At 40.2% G+C, this 25,257-nt stretch overlaps 1 protein-coding gene across 6 annotated transcripts in view; it reads left to right on the top strand.

Moving 5' to 3' along the window:
• The window catches only part of trappc9 (trafficking protein particle complex subunit 9), a 235,097-nt gene that overhangs the window by 153,292 nt on the left and 56,548 nt on the right, over positions 1-25,257 (top strand). For 3 of the 6 annotated variants that reach the window (XM_085445318.1, XM_085445320.1, XM_085445319.1), the window contains 2 exons: positions 7,098-7,251; positions 16,894-16,984. In XM_085445318.1, the coding sequence (XP_085301444.1) occupies positions 7,098-7,251; positions 16,894-16,984 (245 nt within the window). Of the gene's footprint in view, positions 1-7,097; positions 7,252-16,893; positions 16,985-17,991; positions 18,739-19,310; positions 20,073-20,275; positions 20,389-25,257 lie in introns of those variants that run through there. The other 3 variants (XM_085445323.1, XM_085445321.1, XM_085445322.1) reach the window with 3 other exon arrangements.

The raw sequence follows: 25,257 nt of genomic DNA on the forward strand, positions 1-25,257 counted from the left end.
GTGCATTGAAAGCACTTAAGCAGTTGTTTCAGTTTGTTTAGCATGTGGAGCCAAAGACTGAAGAAAACCTGCTGCTTCTTCTTGGTTTGTGGTCATATAAACATGATTATATCTGCAGTGAACAAACACTATTGAATCTCAAGTGAAGTTTCAAATGTCAAAGTTTTGCTCTAAACAATCGCTCACTGACCAAATGTTACCCACCGCATGAGACAAGTGTTGTCATGACTGCCACTAGACAAAAATTACATATGTTGAAGGCCAACAAAGGATGTTTGAAAAATGCACTTTTTAACCCGAGTTTTGCAGAAGCGCAGCAGACGTTAGTGGACGTGATGAATATGAAAACCACACTTTCTTCACTGTTGTAATTGCTAAACGTTTATTTTGTATTTCCCTTAAAATGCTTTTCTTTCCGTATTACCATTTGAAGTGTAGATTTGGATGTGACCATCTGTCTCTTGGTAATTACATGAAGAAAACCAGTCCCAGACTCTGCCAGTCTGCGCCCTCCAATTTATCAACCGTTTTCATTGTGCTACACAGTATTTATAGACTTAGTGTGTCATGTGCGCTTTTGAAGATGACTAAATAAAACACAGTGCCCATTTGAAGGTGGGACTTCAGTCAGTGACATAAGCCTAGTGCCACTAATCTTCAAAGGCGGGTGTATTTGTGGTGCAGCAAAGAGCAGCTTTCCTTATTGTCTTGGTTTTGAAGTCGTAATTGTTATTTAATTTGTGTTGTGCTTTGTTGTAAAGGCTGTGGAATAATAATTGCATTGCTTTTTCTCCTCCACCTTAATTTGATACATGTGTGTTTCTGGACACACCCAGAAACACACACGGTAGAGACCAATACTGGCTTGAGCTGATTTAATTTTGGTAAAAATCAGGTTGAGCTTAAGGTCACACCAAATGTGACAATCAGTAAAATTTAGTTTTAACTGTAATGTCTTCACAGTAATATACTAGGTACTCAATTCCTTGGAAAATGCGAGTACCTAGGTTGGCTAAGCATTTGACCTTTACCCTCATTCTTAGCTCACAAGGTCAAAGTTGATCTCGAAAAAAAATCATCATATGAAAGGGCATGGAAGGAGCTTTACAACACACTCTTTATTTTTTCAGTACAACGGCTTATGACTAAAGCGCCTATATAAATAAAATTCTACTAACTTACCCTTCCTGTCGTGATCAGGTCAAATCTCCCCGATTTACAACTTAAAACACTCATAAATATCGTGTTTTACATCTGATTGCCTCAGGGCCTTATGACATCCTCCACACTATGAACTTGAACATATAAAAGTGAAGATCACCTCTTTTATTAAATTTTGAGTGTTATAATCAACCTCTGTGGTGTTCCCCTAACGACCCCCTTTGGTGATGAAAAATGTTTATCGTAATTTAAGAGCTGTTAAAACAGACCAGTCAATTTTTACCGGGAACAGTAAAGTAAGAGGGGTGGGGGTGCACAAAACTGGAGGCTTAATAAGTTATCATTTGAGTTGTCGGTGATGATGATATAGTGAAAGACAACACAAGAAACTAGTTCACAGGACACAGCCACTGTGCTCTATGAACCAGAATCCAGAGGTGAACCAGTCAGTGGATAAAGAGCTCGACTGTGGATTTCTTATCAATAAAAAAGCAAAGCAAAGGTGGCCTCGTCGTTACTATACTTTTTATGTTCAATTCAATTTTATTTATATAGCGCCAAATCACAACAAAAGTCGCCTCAAGGCGGTTCATAGATACAGAGAAAAACCCAACAATCATATGACCCCCTATGAGCAAGCACTTTGGCGACAGTGGGAAGGAAAAACTCCCTTTTAACAGGAAGAAACCTCCGGCAGAACCAGGCTCAGGGAGGGGCGGGGCCATCTGCTGCGACCGGTTGAGGTGAAAGAAGGAAGACAGGATAAAAGACATGCTGTGGAAGAGAGACAGAGGTTAATAACAGATATGATTCAATGCAGAGAGGTCTGTTAATACATAGTGAGTGAGAAAGGTGACTGGAAAGGAAAAACTCAATGCATCATGGGAATCCCCCGGCAGCCTACATCTATTGCAGCATAACTAAGGGAGGATTCAGGGTCACCTGGTCCAGCCCTAACTATATGCTTTAGCAAAAAGGAAAGTTTTAAGCCTAATCTTAAAAGTAGAGATAGTGTCTGTCTCCCGAATCCAAACTGGAAGCTGGTTCCACAGAAGAGGGGCCTGAAAACTGAAGGCTCTGCCTCCCATTCTATTTTTAAATACTCTAGGAACAACAAGTAGGCCTGCAGTGCGAGAGCGAAGTGCTCTAATCGGGTGATATGGTACTACAAGGTCATTAAGATCAGATGGGGCCTGATTATTTAAGACCTTGTATGTGAGGAGCAGGATTTTGAATTCAATTCTGGATTTAACAGGAAACCAGTGAAGGGAAGCCAAAACAGGAGAAATATGCTCTCTCTTTCTAGTCCCTGTCAGTACTCTTGCTGCAGCATTTTGGATTAGCTGAAGGCTTTTCAGGGAGTTTTTTGGACATCCTGATAATAATGAATTACAGTCGTCCAGCCTGGAAGTAATAAATGCATGAACTAGTTTTTCAGCGTCACTCTGAGACAGGATATTTCTAATTTTAGAGATGTTGCGCAAATGGAAGAAAGCGGTCTTACATATTGATTCCTGTCAGAGCAGTGGTTCAACCTTAAGGCTTAGAAACAAACTGAGGGAGACACGACTTTTATCAAAACTGTTTTTGCAAGTTCATTCAAATCACAGCAACCATTGTCTCAAGGCACTTGCCAGGTCTCTCTTGAAAATGACATCTTTTACCTGGATAAATAAAGGACTAATATTTACTTTATTAAAACCACAACAATCAAATGGCCCTATATGAACTAGCACTTGGTGACAGTGGGAAGGAAAACTGTCAGAACCAGGCTCAGGGAGGGACAGCTCTCTGCTATGATTGGTTGGGGGTAAGCAGGAAGTTTAAGTTAGCCTCCATGCTACCTGATGGATGTTTGGGTGATTTGCAGGTGACTAGAGAACTAAAAGTCATCGTTTCATTTCTCAAAGTAGAGAGTGATAAGACTAATAAAAGCAGGAAGAAAGACTGCTAATGATTTCATTTTTGTTCTGAACTTTCTATGTGAGGTAGTATGTTGGCGTCTGCCTCACAGGTTTACAGCAAAACATCATCATGCCACCAGTAAGACAGGCCTAATAAATTTCTTGTCTGCTGTTAAGTGCTGCTGTAGAATTTTTTTTTTCTTGTTTCAGATTGCAAAAGGAATTTAATAGTTTTGTAATAAGATGAAGGATTACCTAGTTTCACTGGCTGCATGCATAAAACCCTTTAAAATGCATTCAATTGTATCGTGGTAAAAGTTGCAATAAGTGGCTGCACGGTTTAGCAACACTCTAAAACAGGCAATTTTAACCAAACATCTGCATATTACAACATCTAGCAGATGAGGAACATCATCCACAAAAATGCAGTCATGTCTCTATCAGCACTTGACAGAAACACATGTTTGTAGCTGCTAACTGCTGATTGAACTTCTTGTAGCTGTGCTTGCTCAATGGATGATGGCAAGCAAGTGGGACTCCCTCTCACACGTCATTCCATTTGTTTGTAATTAATAGACCTTAGAGACAAGTAACAAGCTCCTCAAAAGATGCTTGTTATTCTTTTTCATATTTTCTGTCATATACGGTTATAATTTTGGCTTCATTTTAAACAAGGACACATTTTTAGGCTGATGTGTGTAGAAGTAACTCCTCTGAGCCAGAATCTCTGGCGTTAAACTGCTCTAAACAACCAAAATGTCTCTGCATGATGTCATTGAGTATTCCATGACCTGTTGGCATGTGGTTGCTGGTTGTCACTGGATGAAATTGGTTGCAGAAATGTGCCTTCCATACAAACTACAGGTGACTGTGGCAAGCTGCTTGTGACCAAAACAACTGCGATGAGGTTTTTGGTGCAGCAGTGAATGGTTACCAGGGAGCCGCTGATTGGTGTCTTGGCTCACATGACTGTCAATAACCACTCATTATCAGTCAGGCAATGTTCATTTTTCCCTAGCGACCACTGGTTGCCAGGCAGTCACCAACCAGTCTCTAGGTTTGTGTGACTGAGGCAAACAGGGTCTGGCTGTGAGCACATAAGCCCCCACTCATGTGTGATTCAAACCATATGTCTTTGGGGGCTATCGAAGGTCCTTTATGCTAAGGTTAGCATAAAGGAAGGAAGTGAGGTGAAATAGTTTTCCTAAGACAGTGAATTTGACAAAGTATAATATACTTGTTGAATGAAGCATAATGTAAAGAAGAATTATTTTGAACTTAATCGTACAATGCTACTAAAAATGAACTGGAAAAGCATAAAAACTTCCTTTTTAAAATTGTTATCTATCTACATGGTTTTCTGAGGACAAATCATAAGTTAGAGAAAATGCAACACACGCCCATAGCTGGTGTAAGCCTTATGCTAGGTTTCAAAGCCCTTCATTGCGATTGTTCTTGCCTGCCTTATAAAAATCCCTGATGATTGTGTGTTAGTATCGGTGTGCTAGGATACATGTAATTCACTCTGAATTCTACAGAAATGTATGCAGGCAGGGAAAGAATGGATCCAATGGATCTAGTCCTCTTTGAATAGAAGTCCTGAATAATGTAGAGGTAATTTCAAGTGGTCTTGTATGTCATTTTCTTCTTCTTTTTTTTTCCACACGTGCAGGAAAGGTCTGTCTAGTTTGTTCCAAGTACAGTCTGAATCCTGGATGTGACATTTGAGGTAACCTCGGGCAAAGATGAGCCTGACTTTTGTTAATAAATAACTTAGAAACACCCACAGTATAGACGAGGAAACTTGCACCTGAGGGTGTTTGCTCAGACTAGATAAATAATTCAGCACTGGCCAAACCACACAAAGGCAGGTTGCATTGGCTGCCATCATGCTGAGGTGTATGCAAGGTTTTCTGCTGAGATCTGTTGCGGGATAATGAGAAAATGTGTCCTGTAATTTGATGAAGTATATAGTTAATATTGGATAATCACAATTTTAAATGTTTGAATGTAGTTACAGCTAGTTACAGTATGAACTATATCTAAGAAAAAGTAACATTGAACCCTGAACACATCAATTTTTTAGTTGCTCCATGGACTTGAATTGGAGTCTCCTCTGCTCAGTTAGTCCTGCTCTTCTTCTTTCTCTTTCTGTCTTCTTCTTTCAGCTGTTCCCTCTAGGGGGCACAACACCGAATCATCTGCCGTCATCCTCCTTCACTACATCCATGTGTATGTGAATGTTGGATAAAATGCACCTATGCGTATGAATGGGTGAATGTTGCATAGAGCACTTCAGCTACAGTAGAAAAGAGCAACATAAGAACCAGTCCATTCCATCCATTTACTGTACCAGTCCTGCACCAGCCTTGCATATTTCTCTCCCACTCCTGACTTAAGTCCTTTACACACCAGACACATAAAATACATGCATGTATTTTGTGTGCTAAATATATTTTTCAACTCACCCATTCTTAATGGAGCTGGTATACTGCTGTGTTTGGCAAGAAGTGCACTTGTAGTTCAAGTACTGCTGTATACAGTAGTATACAATGACATGTAAATGGTAAATGGCCTGTATTTGTATAGCGCTTTTTACTAGTCTCCCCTAGGGACCCCAAAGCGCTTTACACACCCAGTCATCCACCCATTCACACACACATTCACACACTGGTGGAGGCAAGCTACAGTTGTAGCCACAGCTGTCCTGGGGCAGACTGACAGAAGCGAGGCTGCCATATCGCGCCATCGGCCCTTCTGGCCAACACCAGTAGGCGGTAGGTGAAGTGTCTTGCCCAAGGACACAACGACAGAGACTGTCCGAGCCGGGGCTCGAACCGGCAACCTTCGGATTACAAGGCAGACTTCCAACTCTTGAGCCACGATCGCCCACGTGTAGTAAATAGTAAAATAGTACAATTTTACCTCCGTACAGCTAGATGTTGCTACAAGTTGGCTCCCTGAAAGGATTTCATGGCCTCCTCAGATCTGGTCCCACATCTGCTAACAGCTCAAACTGCCCCACTGACATCCTGAAATATCATATCATATATATATTAAAGCAACCATGATACAGCTTCATCTCCTGGGTCAAACTATGAAATTCTCCCTGGTCCTGCCTTCTCGTGAGAGTTGGATTAACACAGAATCCCTGTTGCTTCCTTTTCTTGTTTAGAAACATCAGATCCAGCTCATCATTGCTTGATTCTGGCATTGATATTTTCACAGTGCGTTTTTAGAATTTGCTACAAAAACACAACACGTTCAGTGTGCGTATGCATTTCATGACAAGTTTGGATCTGGAAATTCTGATTTTTGTGTCACTTTTCGTAAAACTTGTGTAATGGCCACCTGCTTTACCGCAGTTCTTCTCTTTCCACCTCTCATGGAAATATGTTCTCTGTTTTTAGTCCCGGTCAGTAATCTTGCTGAAGGCTTTCCAGGGAGCTTTTAGAACAACCTGATAATAACTGAGTACAATCGTCCATCTTAGAAGTAATAACTGTATGAATTAGCTTTTCAGCATCATTCTGAGACAGGATATTTCTAATTTTAGTGATATTGTGCAAATGAATGAAGGTAGTCCTCCATATTTGTTTAACGCGGACACAGAAAGACGAATACTGGTCAGAATGACTCCAAGACTTCTCATACTGTTACTGTACTCTGCTAACACTGAGGTCTCTCAGTAGTTTTGTTGTATACAAATATATGTATATAAAAATGCAATCATAAATTCTCTCAAGAACCTGCTAAATATTGATGTTTTATATTTTTGTTGTTTTATTTTTTATTTTAACTTTTAATATTTGGTCATTTCCAAAGCTTAACAGTAGCTCAAATATCAGCTGTGAGCAATTTGAACTCAATAAAAATTCATGTCATTCATGCTTTTTTTAACTTAGTTTCAAAGTTTTAAATGACAGTTATGTAAGGGTTATTTCCAGAGTCATAAACCTTTTCGTTTTGGCGGGTGAAAACTTACATAAGTACGAGTGTACATCTAAGTGCTTCTCCCATTTCCTGTTCCAGGATGGCCATCCAGGTGGACAAGTTTGACTTTGAGAGTCTGCCACAGCCGGACCAAGAAAGTATCCGCTTCAGTAACCCCAAACAGCTGGAGGAGGAGCGACAGCACGCCCAAGGCTGTCAGATCAACAGCAAGCTGGGCATCTGTTGGAGCATTATATCCTTTCAGTGGTTACATGTACTATAAAAGCATCTTTAGGGGAATTGGCCTAATGTGAACTACAAAGACCATAGACGTAGTTGGTAAATACTTATCCCCTACAGTCGTGGCCATAATCACGGTCAAACAGATTTTGTCAGCATTCCTTTAACTGTTGTTGTTTGTTGATATCGGTTCGATCAGTGTTAGAGCACATCTGGACCCTTCATCTGGAGGCCTTCTGGCCAGTAGGCAACATTTTTTGCCCGCATTAGCAGATGGGGACGCTTATGGCAGAGCGCTTGCTACTCTGACACTGTGAAGTGATATATTAGTAAGTGGGAATATAAATGTGAAATTAAATTTGTGAATTGTGAAATGAGACACTTTGCCAGAGCTCTTAGTCTGCGGTCCATTAAAGATAGTGACATTGTATTAGCATACCTACTCTGCGAGATTTAATTAGAAAAGTTTCCATTTGTAGTTTTTCAAAATGTGTGAGTATAGCATGTGGATAAAACACAAGCGGGAATGGTTGGCAGTGATCTGATTGTGCCTAACATTGTTTCATGAAACCACCATCCAGAGTGCTTATCCAGCTGTTAAGTGATGACGGCCTGTTTACAGCGTCCTGCCATGCGATTGCGTTCGTCCCTAACCATCCTGAACCCTCAAGTTAACTTCATTGAGCAGAAAAAGTTGGCGTTCATCAGCTTCACTGTGTTTATATTATGCTAAACACAGCTCTGTAGCTAGCACATCGTTATATTCCTGCTAGTCAAACTTCAGTAACCCTACAAACATCACTGCTGTTTAGTTTTCTGTCTTCATTTATGTTGGAAGTGACAGCAGAGCTGTATGTTTTAATTTTTCAATAATCCCTCAGTCAGAACCTGAACTGTCATAGATGGAAACTAGCGAGCTAACTCCCTGCTAACTTCTAACAGTGTTAAAAATCATAAATTCTGTTTTCATGGATGACTGGATGTTAAAGTTAAATGTTACACCTGGTAGAGCAGCAACACTGATCATTTTATTACCTATGAAAGAATTTAGACAGTTTGTAACTGTCAGTGATGCTGCAGTGTTCGTTTGACTTTGGGACCTGAAGCGGAGTTTGGACCTGGAAACGGTTAATGACGTCAGACTTAAAGACCAGATAGGAGTGTGTTAGGAGGGGTTAACGTTTTGGCTCATGTGTTTCGTATCTGTTGTCGTTCTCCATGTTGAAGATGTTTTTGATTTAGCAGATATAGAGTATCCCCAAGTCAGGGGTTCTATTCTATATTAAATTCTCTATGTGGAAAAATTGAGTTTTATCGAAAGGTAGAAAACCTTTTTGAGCTGTTTGCCAACAGACAGCTATTTGGACAACTGCTCATCTTTTGCTACCTTGGTACTTGATTTCCTGATTCTTAGATGTTCTGCTCAAAGACGATCCAAATGCAGATGTTTTTTGGGAAGACTGTTCTAATAAAAGAAAATTTTAGTCCAGAACTTAGTAGTGAGACTACACATATTAGAAGCAAATCTACATGCACAGAAATTTCTGTAAACTATTTAAATTCAGAATCCAGCCAGGACTTCAATTCCGTTCAATGCAGTTTTATTAATATAGCACAAAATTATAACAATGGCCACTTTATATCTTAAAGCAAAGCCCCTACAGTGTCCTTTGCTTACAGCTAAGACATCTTCAGTTCTTTTCTGCTGCCACGATAGGGAAGCAGAGCTTGAGAGAAGTATATAGTCAGTCAGTCTGGATTTATCTTTAGTGCCTTATATCAGCTCATCACTCAGTAGTTGGCAGTACTATGCACGTATCTAAGAGCTACTGATTGTTAGTGAGCATGGTAACCAGTTAATGGGGAATCCAGTCTGGGAGCTGAAAATGCTGTTTTCCATGTGTGTATGTATTTTGTTTTGTTTTTTCATGAGGGCGTAAACACTTCTGTCACCATATGCATTGGTTTATCTCCCAGCACTTTGGCGGCTTATAGGCAGGAATGAAGAAAAAAAGCGACGTATGAATATATTCCCAACAGCATTCCCTTTACTGCAACAAAAAAAAACCCTGAAGCAGACTGTTTGAACATATGTTACTATTGTTGTTTCTTTTTTTGTTTTTAAGTGTGAATAGTATCATGTATGATATATTAGTCAGGATGGTGTCAACAGGAGATTGACCTATAAGAACAAGCCAAAGGAAAGGATTTAGAGGCTTTGCAGTATTGATCTAATTGGAAATGAGCTACACCCGGGCTGTCAAGTGAGAAATTGAACTAGAAATTAAAAATGTGACATTTTACCCTTTTAACCTTCATTATGGGTGGCTTGTGTTTGAAAATGGCTCATTAGGGTACAGTAGAACTGGTATAGAGTCTGTTACTAATTCAGTGCAAGCGACTCAACTGGCTATGCGACAGATGCCACATTATATCATCAAGTCAAACCTTGATCCTATGATTTTCTGCACACTGAAACACATCCTTGTTGATAATGACTCAGCCGCTAAACTTGTCAGAATAGCACAATGTAAATTCTGCTTCAGGGTAGATTTTCCTTTTTACAATATGAAAAATAGAGAACTATAAAATCTGATTACACTGCATGTCACACTTAGATACAATTATTTGGCCTTGAGCAACTAACAGTCACTTTAATTTGTAATTTATGAGCTTGTTGATGGTGTTTGGTACTGATTCACAGAGAGTGATTCTGCCACACGCAGTACAGATGCCATGAGAAGTGGAAGAGATAAAAAGCAAATGCTATGTGTGTGTCTTCCCCCTGAGGAGGTCATAGCCAAGTCCATGAGTCATCTCTCAATGCACAGTGTGGAAGTTCCCCTCTCAATAGCGAGCTTAAAAAGCTCTGGATATGTAGTCATTAGTTATGATTATATCAATAATTACTATCAATTAATATCAACATACAATCTGACTAAAATGCATGTAAAAAAATAAAAAGTACATACATATAAGGTATGCAAAAAAGTTCAGAGGTTCATAAAAGTCAAACACTTAATCTGATTGAAACTTAGTTGATTTTCCATTTAAGATAATCTTGAATGTCCGCATGGATTCCAACACTGCTGCTTTTTTTTTTTTGATCACTCCCTGAAAGTCTCCCTCTGACATTTGCACTGTGCACTTTGATGTTTTGCTGTGGACCCCAACTTTTGTAACATCTGCTTAAAACTGACCTCAAATTGTGTGAAGGATCAAAAATGACTAAGCAGTTTTCAGTTGAAGGGCCCATAGTTTCCAATCAGGAATGCAGAGCAGGAGCATGCTCGTCATTTTATTCGGCATTCACCAGGTTCTGCTCCGTAAACGGAGTGAGAATGTCAATGTGGATTTTTGTCCCGAGTCACCTTAGTTATAACATTCAGTAGAAATCACATGAATTATGTTGCGTCCCAGTATTGTGCTGTATCAGAGGGTAGGAGCAAAGTGCAAGAGGGTTTTTTGCTTCTTCTGTAAAATGATTTTTTTAAATGGGAAATTATCAGATAAGCCTTAAAAATTCATTATTGACCTGTTCTCTGAATGTTAGGTTTGTAGCTTGAACCCATCCGCTGGAACGTTGAAGACAATATAATTACACTGCTAAGCAAGACACAAATAGGCAAACTTCTTCATGTTACTCGTGCACGGGAGAGAACCGGACAACCGCTTGACTCCAGTTGGTCTCGTCCGTTCTCCCATACACTGTCCTTTTATTGAGGTTACATGAATATGCATAGGTTCATTAACATACGACGTCTACATACAAACAAAGAGTACCTTGCCTGTGTGTGTGTGTGTGTGTGTGTGTGTGTGTGTGTGTGTGTGTGTGTGTGTGTGTGTGTGTGTGTGGGGACTGCTGATCAAAGGGTCAAACATCCTTGGTCAGGAAGAGGGTAGCCTCCCCCTCACCCTAGATGGTTCATCCTAGATAACACGGTGAGGAAGTCCTGCAGTTCATCTAAACAAAGAGCACTTAGACTAGAACAGACGTAGCTACGTTAATCCTACCATAAAACAATAAGACACGGTATGACCTCTCATGCTCCCAAAGTGCTGTCTAATACACACAAAGTTTGCAGACTATCAAGGATCAAAACCTCTACCAATCTACAACTAATTACAAAACTCTAAGCATATATAAGTAAATATTTCTAAGCATAAATGACAATCAACAATACAAATCTAACACTGAACTTTTGATTAAACTTGATGTACGCATACAGTTATTTGAAAAAGTACAATTTCACATGTTCTGTATTTTTGGTCGCTACTATATCTTAAATTCTTGAAATATTTATTAACTCAACATAGTTTGAAGTTCAAAACTTGGTTAAAAAGAATGCCAATATTCATGTTGACTTGAAATATACATCTTGTACCAGAGCAATTTAGGACTAGTTTTAAATTCACTGCACAGCTGAACTGCTTAGGCAGGCTGTTTGTATAATTCATCAGTCAAAGCTCAGCTCTGAAGGTCTCCCGGACTGTCTGGGCTTATCCAATAAGAAGCTACTTAAAAGCAGAACAATACAGATTCACAAATTAACAGCTGAAAAGTCACTCTTTCAGCTCAAAGTAGGATGAACCAATTTTCCAAGCAACACTCTGGAATCCTTTTTATTTCAACTGCATAATAGAAATGTTAAATTGTTTAGAACTATCCAAATTAATCTGGGTAATAAATAGAAAAGTACCAAACCGTGAATGGCTGTTGACAATAAGTATAGACAGCTGACACGCATATTAATCATTCGCACAAGCGCCAGTTTTCTCTGAAATGGCCTGTTGAATGTGATGTTTAGTGCCCACAAATATACTGAATATAAAATATCAAAGGTGAATTTGGAAGCCACTCCGGATACGAGTTCTGAAATACGCTGCTCAGAAGAATTCAAGGAACACAGATCTCTACGGCGGGGGGAAAAAATTCTAAAAATCTGTGCTGATATGGACTGGGTAATGTTTTAGGAATGAAAGGATGCCACAGCATTAATGGAAATGAAAATTATCTCCAGAGGGTTTGATTCAGAGATACCCTGAGTGCTCCAAATGAGATGACAGGTGTCCCTGGGGATATCCTCCCAGCTATAGACCAGGGCATCACTGAGCTCCTGGATAGTCTGAGACACAACCTGACAGCATTGGATGGACCAAAGAAAATGCCCGAGATGGCATGGTATTAATTCCTTCATCCACCTAGAAGTGCCTGCAGACTCTTGCACATGAGGCCAGCATTGATGATCACCAGGACCAACCCAGGACCCACTGCATTAGCATACGGTCTGACAGTTGGTTCAAGGATTTCATGGCAGTCGGGCTGCTGCCTGTGGTGGTGTCTGTGTCCCTCCATGGATATGCTTCCCCAGACCACCACTGACCTACCACCAAAGCAGTCTTGCTGAACGATGTTACAGGCTGTATAACGTTCTCCACAGCTTCTCCAGACCCTTTCAAATCCATCACATGTGCTCAGGGTGAAGCTGCTCTTAGCTGTGAAAAGCACAGCACAAATGCCAATCAGGCTCCACAGTGCCGGGCAGTGAGTTTGGTCTGAGACATTCACACCAGTGGTCTCCTGGAAGTCATTTTGTAGGGTTCTGGCAGTTACTCTTGGCACAAAGGAGCAGATGCCGGTCGTCCCAATGGGTTAAGGACCTTCCACAATCCTCTCCAGTTCTCCTAGACTAACTGCCTGTCTCCTTGATTTCCTTTAGTCTCTTCAAACTGTGCTGCGAGACACAGCAAACCTTCTGGTAATGACGCATATTGGTGTTCCATCCCTGAGGAGTTGGACTGTGCACCTGTGCAACCTCTATAATGTCCAAGTATCACCTCATGCAACCAGTAGTGACACTGACCGTAGTCAAATAGAAAAGTTAGTGAACAAACAGTCAGAAAAGATGTCGGTGGTGCTCCGGCGATGCGCTGGGCAGTTTTCACGACCCTCTGCAACGCCTTCCGGTCCGAGGCAGAGCAGCTCCCGTACCAGACTGTTATACAGTTGGTCAGGATGCTCTCGATGGTCCAGCGGTAGAAGTTCACCAGGATGTCTGAGGACAGGTGGTTCTTCCTCAGGAAGAAGAGGCACTGGTGAGCCTTCTTGACCAACTTGGAGCAGTTGGTTGTCCAGATGAGATCCTTGTGTATGTGGATTCCTACATACACATATTCACTTATTCTGTTCACTTCACCCAGTATCCACTTGAAATCTGTATTCAGAACATGACATCCTTCCTGCAAGTTGGATGAGTGTAGCGAAGGTTTACGCTCTCTTTACAATAGAGTGCTGTTACAGAGACTACTCTTTGTGCATTAATCATGCCCATATTATATAATATATGTATTTCAAAGCTTATATGAGGGTCCACTGAGAATTTCCAAAAAAAGTCAAGCATGGCTCAGGATACGGATCATTATACTACTGTATCATCCCTGTTGTACACCTGAAAACAGACCATATCTGCTAGCAGCTCGTGTTACCCAACAATTCCAGCAAAGCCTTGAAATAGAAATTCTACATGGCTTTGAGTGATCAAAGCTGCAACACTGACACTTTACCGTTATTCTCTGGAATACAGATGATGTGACGTGATTCATCGTGACTCAGACAATTCAACAGAAAGGTAGCCGCACCTTTCCACACAGTATGCTTTGTCCATAGATGCCTTCACTCTCTCTTTCTCTTACCCTCTTCATGCATTCTGCACTTTCTCTCAAAGGTTAATAGACACAGGTTTGGTGCTCTAGGCGCTGCTCGTCTCACCCATTATTCCAAATGTCAGCTGTGTAAATGATCAGCGGCGTCCTTGTCATCACATATTATCTGGGTAATTGCCCTCTGATAAACGTATTTGTTTTGATGCAGTATTCATACATTGATAGCCTTCCCTGTGATCGTTATAAAAACATGCTCCCCGTTCACCTTTGACTTCTAGATGAATGCAAAACATAAACATAACATGATGGATCTGTCTTCAGTGCTGTTACCAGCAAATAATGTCTGTTTTTTGACTGCTTTGGTAGTTATTCGAGGATGTTTGTGTAATATCAGCCGCGTGCATCCATCCACATATTTAGTGTATCTACAGAAGCAGCTGTGTTGGCTCTTTAATAATATAGTGGGGAAGTTTAAGCAGTTTTGGTCAATGAGCAAACCGCTGATCTACATAGGTTTGTACTGTAATCCAAATGACTAACAGATCCACTCAGCTGCTGCTTGGGTTTCTTCAGTATATAGGATCTAAACTGAAGTAAGATCATTTTCCTGCATTTTAATCAGACTTTCCTCTCTACAGTAGTAAACCTGTTACACACTTGTGGGAACAAAAGGTACACAAAAGGACTACAGTATTGGCCTATAATTACCATTAAGAGCATTTTAAAAGGGGATTCGTCATTGTTGAAAGCCTCAGAGGGTTGTGGGTTTGTGTTAAAACGTCCACTAAATTGCTCATTTCCCCATGATTGACTTTGCAGTTTATTCTACATTAAAGATAACTAGAAGCTGGCGGAAAGAATCTGAATGGGAGAAAAATAAAAATTCATATAAGGAAAAATAAGAAAGGACGAGAGAAATGAAAGCGTGTGGCCTCGTGCTCTGAACTTAGTGTTAGTATAGGGAGCAGGCAAATGGCCTGTCAGAGTACTACTGTGGAAATATTGTATGTAGACAGAAAAACTGTCACAGAGAGGCACTCAGTGTTGAGTGTTGGCATAGAGAAAAGATTTAAAACACTGTATTTCTTACGTGCACAATGAACTTTTCTACGTGTCTTATGTCCCGTCGTGGCTGCCCCGCCATGAACCTGGTTCTGCTAGAGGTTTCTTCCTGTTAGAAGGGAGTTTTTCCTCCCCACTGTCGCCACGTGTTTCCTCATAGGGGGGCAATCTGATTCTGAGGTTTTCGTCCCGTTATTGTAGGATCTTTTGTGATTTCGCACTAGATAATTAAAACTGAATTTATTTGAATTAAAAAAGTACTTTAGACCCCATCAACCTTTCTCGTGTTCATATCTAGGACTCAGTGTTTGTTTTCATTAATGTTTTTCCCCTCTTTGTGTCACCTAACACAAATAAATTAATCATTCTTAATTTTCACGCAAATGTGTTATCGGTGCTTCAGACCTATTTCAGAAAACCAAATCTCCTTAGAAAACCCAAGACCCAAGCTGCAGACATTACAAATATCCAGCATTCAATTTCTGGGGTGTCAAACTCCAGGCCTCGAGGGCCGGTGTCCCCTTTAGGTTTTATATCTCACCCTGGGTCAACACACCTGAATCAAATGACTAAATCATTACCAGGCCTCAGGAGAACTTCAAGACATGTTGAGGGGGTAATTTAGCCATTTAAATGAGCTGTGTTGGATCAAGGACACAACCTGCAGGACACCGACCCTCGAGGCCTGGACTTCGACACCTGACCTCTAGAGCATCTCATTTTGTTACACCCACAATTTTGGAATGTTAGCAAGAAGCAAGATATAAACAAATTAAAATCATGGTTCAGCCCAGGTTGGTATTTTCCGAAAGCTGACATGTTATTCCTTACATAAGTCAGCCATCATTGCTAATCAGACTACCAGCTTCACACTTTTTTCTATTGTTATCAATAAAAGTGGCTACAGAGAGACGTGAGAGCAGACACTCTGCAAACACTCCTCATACGTGTAACCACAGGCTAATATTTGTTTCCACTTTTGTGCGGAAGATATAAAGCTTAATTTAAATGGTTGTGACTTGCTGTAATCTATCAGAATTGTCTTGTGTTTATAGCTTTTTCGCCATCTAATCAAAACTCCAATGATAAAATTCAATTAATGATGTTATAGATGATTATTTTCCTAAGTGTCCATGCACTTGCCTCGTACGAAACCCTGCTTCTTTTAATGTTCTTTATACAAATGAATAATTCTTGAAAACTCATGAAACTTTAAACGTGTCAGAAACTATTGAAAAAGTGCATATTTTATGGGTCATGGACATGGATGGTTTATATGGGTTCTAGTATTGTTGTTAAAGTATTCAGTATGCACATGTACCACCACAAGACTTAGTTGGAGCCATTCTCTAAACCTAACAGGGAGCCTGCTATTTTGATTTTATCAAGCACTTTTATTGCCTTTTTTTTTTCAATTTCCTGGTTTATACTTAAACTTTTATATAATTATTTACAGGCACATGATACTCAGTTTGTCTTATCTAAATAGCCTTTAACATTGAGTTAGATGTGCTGCCAAAAGGGAGTCAGTCTTATTACACAAGCATTAGCTGATTTTCACATGTGCTCTTTGACATATGGTATACAGCAGGCACTGAGTGGAAACGGGAAGTGATATCCATTTGTTTGTGCGAAATCCTGCAACATTCCACGTCTGAAGACATACAAGCATACACTGACAAGCACAGAAGTTCAAGGGCCTGTTCATTCCTTTAATTTTATTACATTAGAGTATCTTTGACGTTTCTCCGGCTTCGTTCCTGCCTCAGAATAGCTGTCTGTTAGTTATTGTTGTTATATTTAGAGTGTGATGTATTTTTATTTAATACCAGGTTTTTCCATGTGTAAATATAGAGCAGTGACTCCTGTGTTGATTAATTCCTGAAACTCTCCAAAGCTTTTCCATGCTGCTGTCCTTAACCACGTCCACCCATCTCTGCGTCGCTGTGGAGAAGCCAGCGTTGAGGGAGTCCTCAATCAGCTGGTCCTAGAGCACCTGCAGCTTGCTCCTTTGCAGTGGGGTGAGTCTCTTTTGTGTGCATGCTTGCATTTGTCTTCCTGCGAGATTAATGGTTGTGCTCACACGCCACACCCACAGTTGAATGTTTGTGAACTCGAGCTACTGGAAATGTGCAACATTATGACTAAAGCTCTACGTGGATTTTATTTTACGTCTTTGAGCATGTTTGTCTTCCAGTTACGGTTATTTTGGTGGTTCCACGACCATCTCACACTTGTCAGTTAGTGCTTAAACCTCCAGAACTGGTCTCAAGTCATGTTTTTTATTTGCATTTATAATGGGCCACAAGCTATTTTGGAGAAGTGTAGACAGCAGCTTGGGAAATGTGTGAATCACCGGGGACTCACAGAATTTGTAGGAGCACTTTTCAGTCTCACCATCTGTGATCATCCTCTAAAATCACTTTTGATTTACTGCCGGTGTTTGTTTTCTGAGATTCCTGGCCTCTCTTCGGGCCCTGCCAGCATTTTGATTAGTCAGCTGGGGCTGTCCTCCTTTTGCAAAGAGAAAGCAATCTGCGAAATGAAGCGACACAGCAGATCAAGCATGGAAATGTAAGAATCTGTTGAGACAGAAATGGAGGAATCAGGAGCAACATTCGCTGGATGTTTTGGCATTTGACATGCACTTTCTTCAAATACTTTCCAGAGAAAAGCTGATGTTCTGTTTCATGTGTGCATTCTTATTGCAGACATAACTGTTAATCCCTCATGTCTCCATTTCTGCAAAAGTAGTTATGCAGCTCAGACCCGGGCTTTTGCGAGGATTGCTTGTTGTGAGCCAGATAATTTGCCTCAGCCCATTAGGATGCCTTTATCAGGGTTGCCAAGGCTATCACAGGCTCAATTATGGGTATAGTTCAACGATTTCCCCAATGTCTAAAATCATTAGTCCAGTTGGATGCTTGAAATGTCTTTGCTCTCCAAGCCTCACACTAGTAAAATAGCTGTAGGTGAATGCATCTTTAATTTCAAACATTCTGATTACACTTGTGTTTAATTCCCACAGCGTCTATGGAGAACTGTTTTGTTTGCCTTGCTGTGTTGTCACTATACAAAGGTAACTCGTTCCTGACGTGATAGATGACCAAAGAGCCTAAATGAAGCTCAACGCTTAAGTAACGTATTATGTTAATGCTGTTAATATAGAATCATTCCAGAATTTCAGTCTAATATTTTTACTCTTTTTTTCTTTCTCTCTTTTGGTTTGTGTGACACACTCTTATGTTTTCTAAGATTGATGCAGAAGCTGCTGCAGATATAATTTCACTGTCTGTTAGAAATGGCATGCATAGATTATTACAGCGCTGATGTGAAATGGCTGCATGAGATTTGTGCTGTTTGGAAATCAAATTATTTTCTGCTCCTTAATAGTCTTGATGAGTGCATAAAGAATACACGTTACATCTCAGCATATGTCTCTGAACCATCAGCATGCAATTTTAGCAAATTTAAAGAGTGTTAGCTGTCAATGATAAACATCTCAAAGTGCTTAAGTGTGCCAAAGGAGTCATTTACTTCCCAGTGCCACCCCAGGTCTGTTTTATGGCATTTTCCAGTCATGTGGAACAGTGTTTCCCCCCCCCCCTCATTCGTATCACACTCTACAGTAAAACAGTTTGTCATTCATATCAGATTCTAGGATTTCCACTTGGCCTCGCTCAAGATGGCAGGCTTCATCTTTGCTTTAACCTTCATTTGTGGATGGCATAGCAAACTGTGTTCACAGGCATGAGTGGAAATGTTCCCGAGCCCATGCTGTAAATTCTGTGACAGAATCATTCCTGCTTTCAGCGCAGTGCTGTTTGAAATGTCGTAGAGATCCAGCACAGATTTTTTAGGCCTTGGCCTTTGTGCACAGAGATTTCTCCAGACTCCTGGAGTCTTTTGATGATTTTAGATGAAGAGAAGATTTAAAGTATTCACTTTTTTATATTCTGGAATGTTTAGACATTGGTGTTTTTGCAGATTGGTGAACCTCTGTCGATATTTACTTTTGAACTCAGGTTCTTTTTATATCCAGTCATCATTGATCTGTTACCAATTTACTCAAGTATTTGCAAAATGTCTGTCTCTGTCTTTGAGACGTCTTACTGCTATCAAATTGAAAATGAGCTGATATTAAACCTATGTTTTAAAAAAACAAAAATAGAAATAGTAACATGTCTCAGTTTAGATTTAGTGTGATTTCTATTGTGGAAAAATAAGGGTTTATGAGATTTGAAAATCATTCTGCCTTTTACATTTTATACAGCATCATAGTTTTGGGAAAATATCTTTTTCCCTTGGCCAAGATCTGCTTTGATAAAAGATGAATAATTACTGCAGGGCGATGCAGATGGGATGTTGAGCCGGGGCAGAGTGTGTGGCTGGACGCGTGGAGAGCCGGGTGGGTTGCTGGCTGCGCAAGAGTAGCAGAGGAAGTGTAGCTGAACCGAGCAGAGAGTCCAGAGTAAATAAATAAAGAGTGACATCCGGAGCAGAGCCTTAGGCCTGGGGAGAGCAATGTGAGCGCTGGATGACAGGGAGGCTGCAGGTCTGATGAACCGGAGGCAAATTAAATTCAGTCGTTTTACTTTTGCAATACTTAGTTCAATAAAACGTTTTTGTCGTAGCAAACTGTCTGTTTCACAGTGCATGCTTTATCTTAGTGTAACTAGTACCACGTTATCCAAAATTTTTCCATAATGATGTTCTTCTACAATAATTCATCTTATTTTCTGATGTGTAATGACAAATGTTCAATCATTTGCAAAACTAAACTGTAATCTTAAAACCTTATATTGCACTGATAATAAAAAAATAGATGCTTATTCAATAAAGGACTTGTTTGTTGTTCCTGCTGCTGTTGCAGGACGGGGTCAGATGCCCACAGTGCTCTCAGGCCTGTGGAAAGTCGTCACGTTCAAACTGGATATGAACTCTATTCACCTTACTGTAACCATCTGTTACAGCTGGTGTAGTATATCATTAAAACCACTCATCCACAGTTTAGTTAGCATACCTACTCATTTAATGCTGTTGATTGTTCTACTTCTAACAGTGGAGTCCACAGTCTATCATTTTCATTTTCAATCAACACTTCAAACACATCCAACTTTTTTATTCATGATTCTAGCTGCTTATGCATTACCTAACAGCTGCTAGTCTTACTTTCTATTAATAATTTACAAATTTGTATTGATAATTTAATGTTTTCAACTACTTATTCATACTTTTTTCTCTTGAACTCTTCAGGTCGACTTAATTCTTAAAGTAAATTCTGTTTGTTTGTTTTTCATGTTATTTTTCAGGTACTCTGTCCACCCATCCTCCAGGCAGCGCAGGGCTGTAGTACTAAGTCGAGCTTAACATGTAACCACATTACATCCACTCAGCTGGTGTCAGAAATTTGTCATGTGTCACTATAACTGTATGTCATCATAGCTGTTTGTAGTGAAACACAATATATTAAAAACTTTGTAAATGCTTTTTAGTTACACGTTCTTGGCCTTAAGCTGGAGAAACAGGCATCTCTGCCTGTGCTTAACCAATTATGTGGCATGAGAAACTTGATCCTCTATGATTTGCTTCTATAGAAACCCTATGAATATTTAATCACACAGGTTCAAGAGAACTTGGAAAGTGCCAGAATCAGTTTTATGGCTTTGTGTTTGTTAATAGTCTCATTACTATTATTGATTGGAGAGCAAACAGAGGCCATTAGTAAATGATTCTACCTCAGGGCAGAATCAGCCCCACAGTCCCATCGGCAGACTTGCAATAAGATCATATATGATCAAATTCACTGCGTTATCACAAATATGAAAGTCTTTTTTTTTTAATTAGTAAAACATCGTTTTGTTAGTGCTGAATTTCATTTTGCCGAGGTTCAGAAAAATGGCTCTAATTCACTGAGTGGGTGAGAAATTAAAGCGGATTACTTTTGTGTTTCTGTGGTAAACCTTTGCTGACAACAAAACATCAAGTGAAAAGACATTATGCAATGAACACTAGATTAGAGAGCTGCGCTCGTTTATACTGTTCTGTCTGCCCTAAAATATAGTACGTGGAAAGAGTCGACAACTTTTACATCATCTCCACACGTTTGATTTCACAGAAGCTATAATTCCTGACCTGCTGCTGTTGGGTTTTTATTTGTTTAAGAGAAGTATGAATATAGTGCTGTGACTTCAGTATACCAGACGTATTTACAATATAATTTAAGACCATGTTGTTACAGATGAGGAAAAACCTTTATGACAGATTATATCATAGCTTATTCCTAGAATAGCTGCACTTGGCGCTATACGAGTCTGGATTGATACGTTTCTCTTTGCCTGAGTTTGAGCCCTAATTAAAAAAAAGTCCTCTGACTTTCGCTGCTCTTCATAGTCCTGTAATTTTCAGCTCCAGCAGTCCGCCAGTCTGTTACAGATCCTGAAAAGCAAGTCTAAACTATATATGTTGACCGTGGATTTGGAAGCACTGTTGAAATTGTGAGACGGCTTCACAAACAGTCTAAATGTCAGCAGGGCAGTCTTGGAGATTCTCAGCTATTGTTTTTCACAAGGCTGCTGGCTGACTGGTTTAATTATCTGTGACAAAATTTTATTGCACTCCCAAAACCCATAAGGAGTACTTGTCATCCTTAGAATTGGAGGGAGGACGTTTGACGGGAGGCTGTTAGATCACATTTTTCAGAGGAAAGATTTTACTCAGCACAAATCACACCCCACTTTTTAAAATCTCCTTTCTAATACTGTGTGTAATAGACAGGACATAGCTGAGCTGAGAAAGCAGGGAATTGAATTTGGTGCTGCCAAAACGGACAAGAAGTTTACGTGAACATGCCCAGATTTTCAACATGGATGACTTCAGAGAATGATTTTGTCTCATTGCTGACCAAAAGCTTATCAAAATTCTTTCATAGTAGTTAAAAAAAATACTGTGGCGTTTTCGTTTAAATGAACAAAGTCACACTTGCATATGAAAACAGTATGTGAATTGGTGCTGTGCTGCATTTTAAACATGTAGGATTTTTCCCGAACATAAACGTGTTCAGAGAGGGTCCGGACCACGTGTGACCCTAAACTGGAAAAGCAGAAGAAAATTCACGGATGGATGAATACAAATGTTCATATTTACTGAAAGTAGAAGCATTTGAACAGTTTAACACGCCCGTAGTGACTTTAACACGAAACCAACCCGCCACACAGGCCCTTCATAGTTACACAGCCGGCCATTCTGTAAAGCCTCATTGATTATAGCATCTCAGCTGTCAGTTTGATTAAAGGTAAAGTGGTGCAACTTGTGATGGGAGTCAGCTTAATGGAGTGTTGTTAAATAAACATTGACCTGGCCAATCAAGATAAGATACCTTTATTAGTCATGTGCAGACTGTTCTCAAACTGATCTCCCTGTTGGAGCTCAGTCTGGGGGGAGTTATTTTTTTCTCCTCATCTTTCCTCATGTTGTGCAGTTTCCATTGCTATACCTCTCTGACCTGTCTTCCCCATGTGATGTTTTGGTGTAATGCATGTATGGTCGGAGGGTAAGATAGCGCCGCCATTGCGTGCAATAGGTCGGCAGCCTTAACATGAAATTTCCCCTTGTGGGACTAATAAAGGTATCTTATCAAGACGGAGCTGTGTGAGGCTGTGACACCAGCTGGGTGGATGATGATACTGTACACAGAGGGGGCAGCAGGTTTATATCAGACAAGAAGGACCCTGACATGTGTAGGATGGGACTGATAGTTTAATTGATCTATAAGCAATCATCTCTGTACTTTGTAAATGAGAGCACATGTTATACACACATGTGTCAAGTCAGTTGCAAAAGCTATTTACTGTTATCCTATTCCTGGATAAAAATCTGACTCCAAAATTTTGAAGTTGAATTATGTAGTTATAGACAGTTGATGATTTTCAGCATTCGGTGTGTTGAGCGTTGTTACCGTGCAGCGACGTGGAAAACTCGGAGCCTGAGCGTGGACTTTGTACCCGTTCCTCCCCCCACCTCACTACGCCACCAGGAAACCATTTCAGTGGAATACAAATGCAGCCATGAATGGAAAGACAAATGTTTAGTCTAGCAGAGGGATGGAAAGCGAATGGTGGAGGCCACGCTGTAAAAGGCGAAGAAATAATTTAATAAGACAGCACTTCTGAAACGACTCACACTCCTTTTTTCTCCCCCCAGTACCCTCCGCATCCACAGAAAGACATTTGGAGCAGTCACAGGCGGTGGCTTTTCAACACACACGGGGGTGTGGGATGGGGGGGGGGATGCCTCATGGAATAATGTGGCTTTAAGCAATTGTCAGAAGCTCATCTGCCGTAAGTAAACAGCCCAGACTCACCTAACGCTGAAGTCCTGTTGCAGTGACGATGATTAGAGGAGCTGACCTGAGAGAGAGGAAAGAGGCAAATGCATGCATGGCTAAAATGAAAGAGAAGTGCTCTGACTGCACCTGTAGCTGCTAATATGTCGCATCTGTGAGCACATCAATTTCAGGCTCCTCTGCGGTTTTCAGCACAGCAGTTATGGGGCCGGTGGGAGATGGCAGAAAGCCTTCTTCAGTCTGTGACAAGTTCCTAGAAATGCAAACACATCTACTGGGTGTTGGGCACATCTCTGTTTTTATTTCAGATATAACTGAACCTCGTGTGCAAACTTGTGCACCATGATTAGGTTTAGATCTAGTTAAACATCTGCCCTTCTTTTATGTTTATGTAATATATATTACTATGTAAATGCTTATAATAAACGCGGCTAAAGTTTCAAAAAGCGAGTTAATCATAAGTCATCTGTATGAACCAGAAGCTCAAATTTCAGACTGCTCTAATTTTTTTTCCAGTCTGGCTGTGGATGATGCCATTGACAGCAGATCTCCCTATATGGTTATCTCAGGCACACAGCTCCAGCTGTGACCACAGACAACCACACTACCTGCTTTTTAAACTTTCAATTCCTGGGGGGCAGTGAATTAGGAGAAAGTTGGTTTGGAGGTAAAGTGAGGAGAGATAAAAGAGCCTGTTTCTGACAATGAATGAACTGAGGGGCTGCACTAAGATGAAGTATAAGAAAAATAAGGATTATTTTGAACTGTCACTCATTGGAAAGCTATTCTAGTTAAATCTTTTAAATGTGTTTGCTTGAAAGGCAAACGTTTTCCTTGTTTGTAACCTAATACGCAAGAAAACAGAAATTTCGTGTAAATGATAAATATTTTAATAATAATACGACTTTACATTATTTAACTGAAGACTTTCCCCAAAGTGGCCCACTATGCAGCATCTATCCATCCTCTTCCACTTATCCAATTCAGGGTCACAGGGGGGCTGGAGCTCCCAGTTACCATAGCTACGCAGGGCTAACACACAAAGACAGACAACCATTCAACTCATATTCACACATATTTAACTGGTAGAATCACCAGTTAAGCAATACACAAGCCCAAAACTAAATATATCAAAATGTTATATTTTTGTATCTCCTTGAATGGATTTTCGATCTACCAGTGCAGGTCAAATAAAGAAAGTGGTAACAGTAAAACGGCACAGATGCGATCATATTTGGTGCACAAAAAGTCCTACGACAGAGTACCTTGAGAAGTTGTCTCTTGACATAGGCACAAATTTTGAAATGTGGTGGCACGGTGCCGTAGTGGTTAGCACTGTTACCGCACTGGCTGCAACCACTCTGTGTGGATTTTCCACATTCTCCCCGAGCTTTCCCCTGGGCTTCCTCCAGCTATTTTGGCATCCTCCCACAGTCCACCTGTTATATTAATGGGTAATTCTAAATAAGCCATTAATGTGAGGTAGTTTAAGTGTTTGAGGTGTGTGGAATAAAGTGCTGTATGATTGTGACATTGCTATATAAAAACAAGCACATTACCTTTTCACCTACAAGCACAGACACCCACAACATAACTGAATAATCTAAAATAAATCCAGCCATCCATTCTCTTCCGCTTGTACTGATCAGGGTCACTATCTCAGCTTCCATACTGTGAAGGCATGGAATATCAACAGTATGTAAAGGTTCAATGACTCAGTCTTACATGAACATGCCCTGTTCTGCATCTAATACTCATACAGTTACTTGATTAACTGATTCAGGGATACTTCCACCTTTTTTTCCACTATCACAGGCTGTTTAGTGTTTACAAGTTAGCAATATGCTTACTTGCTTTACTTACTGCTGTCAGAAATGTATAAAGAATTTTTTGCTCTATATTAAACTACATCAAATCTTGACTGCATTAGTACTTACTAGCATGAAGTCG

The sequence above is a fragment of the Copadichromis virginalis genome, linkage group LG22 (assembly GCF_057382275.1).
Source record: "Copadichromis virginalis isolate Kocher_CV1m ecotype Utaka linkage group LG22, C_Virginalis_male_GT1.1, whole genome shotgun sequence".
Taxonomy (NCBI): Eukaryota; Metazoa; Chordata; class Actinopteri; order Cichliformes; family Cichlidae; genus Copadichromis; species Copadichromis virginalis.